General features: G+C 61.4%; 1 protein-coding gene across 1 annotated transcript in view; it reads right to left on the bottom strand.

Moving 5' to 3' along the window:
• Window positions 1-974: 974 nt before the first annotated feature.
• PIPOX (pipecolic acid oxidase) overlaps window positions 975-1465 on the bottom strand; it is a 2705-nt gene continuing 2214 nt past the window's right edge. Inside the window, 2 exon segments of the mRNA XM_008943983.1 lie at window positions 975-1105; window positions 1201-1415. Coding sequence (XP_008942231.1) covers window positions 975-1105; window positions 1201-1415 — 346 coding nt within the window.

The following is a 1465-nucleotide window of genomic DNA, read 5'->3' as shown; positions in this document are numbered from 1 at the left end:
GGCAGGACAGATCCAGCCCCAGCAAGGATAGGGGACTGCATGGAGGGGCCAAGCCCAGCCCCTTCCCTGAGTCTGCTGCACCCATGGGTGATGAGGAGGGGAGCGATGGTCCTCGTGGGTGCTGGCTCTGAATCATTTATCAATCTTCATAAATATGCAGATGAGCAGCGGGGCTGGGAGCCCTCTGCCTGACGGCGTTAATTATTTAACGCGGAGGAGATGCTGGTGGTGCGCATTGCCCGCTGCCTGCACGGCACGTGGCTCAGCCCCGGCCCCAGCGCCCGCCAGCCTGGGCTGGGTGCTGCCTCCTGCCTTCCCCCCTCCAGCCCTAGAGACCCCCGAACCCCTGGGACCCCCTCACCTCTGGAACCCCACAAACCCTCACAAACCAGGTCGTTCGATCCCTTTCTCCACCACCCCTTGAAAACAAATGGGCCGAGCTCGGCGCTCGCTGCCATAAAGCCACGCTGCGCTAATGCGCTTTCATTAAGTGGGAGCGATCTAATGATAATAAAATGGCACATTTAACATTAAAACATTTAACTTGACTCCTAAGCGAGTGTGTCTCTCTGCGCTGTTCCAGCTCCATCTTCATGAGGCTGACAAAGCTCCTTAATTTGTTTCTGGGGAGCGGATGCTCGGCAGAGACAGCTTGGCACCACGCGGCACCGGATATGGGGTACCATGACACTAGGATATGGGGCTGCAGGGGTGCTGGGATGTGGGGATACTGGCTGGCAGGATGCAGGGGTGCAGGGATGCAGGGTGCTGGGATGCAGGTAGCAGAGGTGCAGGCATATGGGGATGCTGGAACGCTGGGATGTGAGGGTGCTGGGGTGCCAGGATACTGGCTGCAGGATCCTGACACCCGGATGCAGGGAGATGGATATCCATGGGGATGCAGGGATGCTGGCACACTGGGGTGTAAGGACACTCCAGTGCGATGCTGTGTGGGCACGGCTGGGGCCCTGCACCTACAGTGCAGCCCGGAGCACGCCGGGGAAGCGGGTGATGGCGAAGGGGGCTGTGCTGTGGGATGGCTCCTCGCCCAGGCTCAGCTCACACAGCAGCTTCCCCACCACCGGTGCCAGCTTGAAGCCGTGGCCTGAGGGAAGGAGAGGGGGATGTGGAGGGCACAGCCACCCCCACAGCCCCAGCTAGCTCTGGGGTGCCAAGGCGGGGCCGAGTGTCTTTGCCTACCTGAGAAGCCAGCCCCGATGATGATGTTTCTGAACTTGGGGTGCTGGTCCAGGATGAAGTCTTCATCTGGAGTGTTCTGGGGGAGCCGTGGGGTGAGGGGTCCAGGGTCTTCTCTTGGACCCAAGGTTGGGGGAGGAGGGCATGGCAAGGCCCACCTTAGGGTGAGTGAGAGGTTAGTACCCCAGACACCTGGGTCTCACTTCTGGTGGGGGTCTCACCGTGTAGAGGCAGGGGTCCCCCCACGCCGGGAGGGGGCCCCGCGCCG

Source organism: Merops nubicus, unplaced genomic scaffold (assembly GCF_000691845.1).
Source record: "Merops nubicus isolate BGI_N331 unplaced genomic scaffold, ASM69184v1 scaffold24937, whole genome shotgun sequence".
In the NCBI taxonomy this organism is placed as follows: domain Eukaryota; kingdom Metazoa; phylum Chordata; class Aves; order Coraciiformes; family Meropidae; genus Merops; species Merops nubicus.
This window is presented reverse-complemented; position numbering and strand designations above follow the sequence as displayed.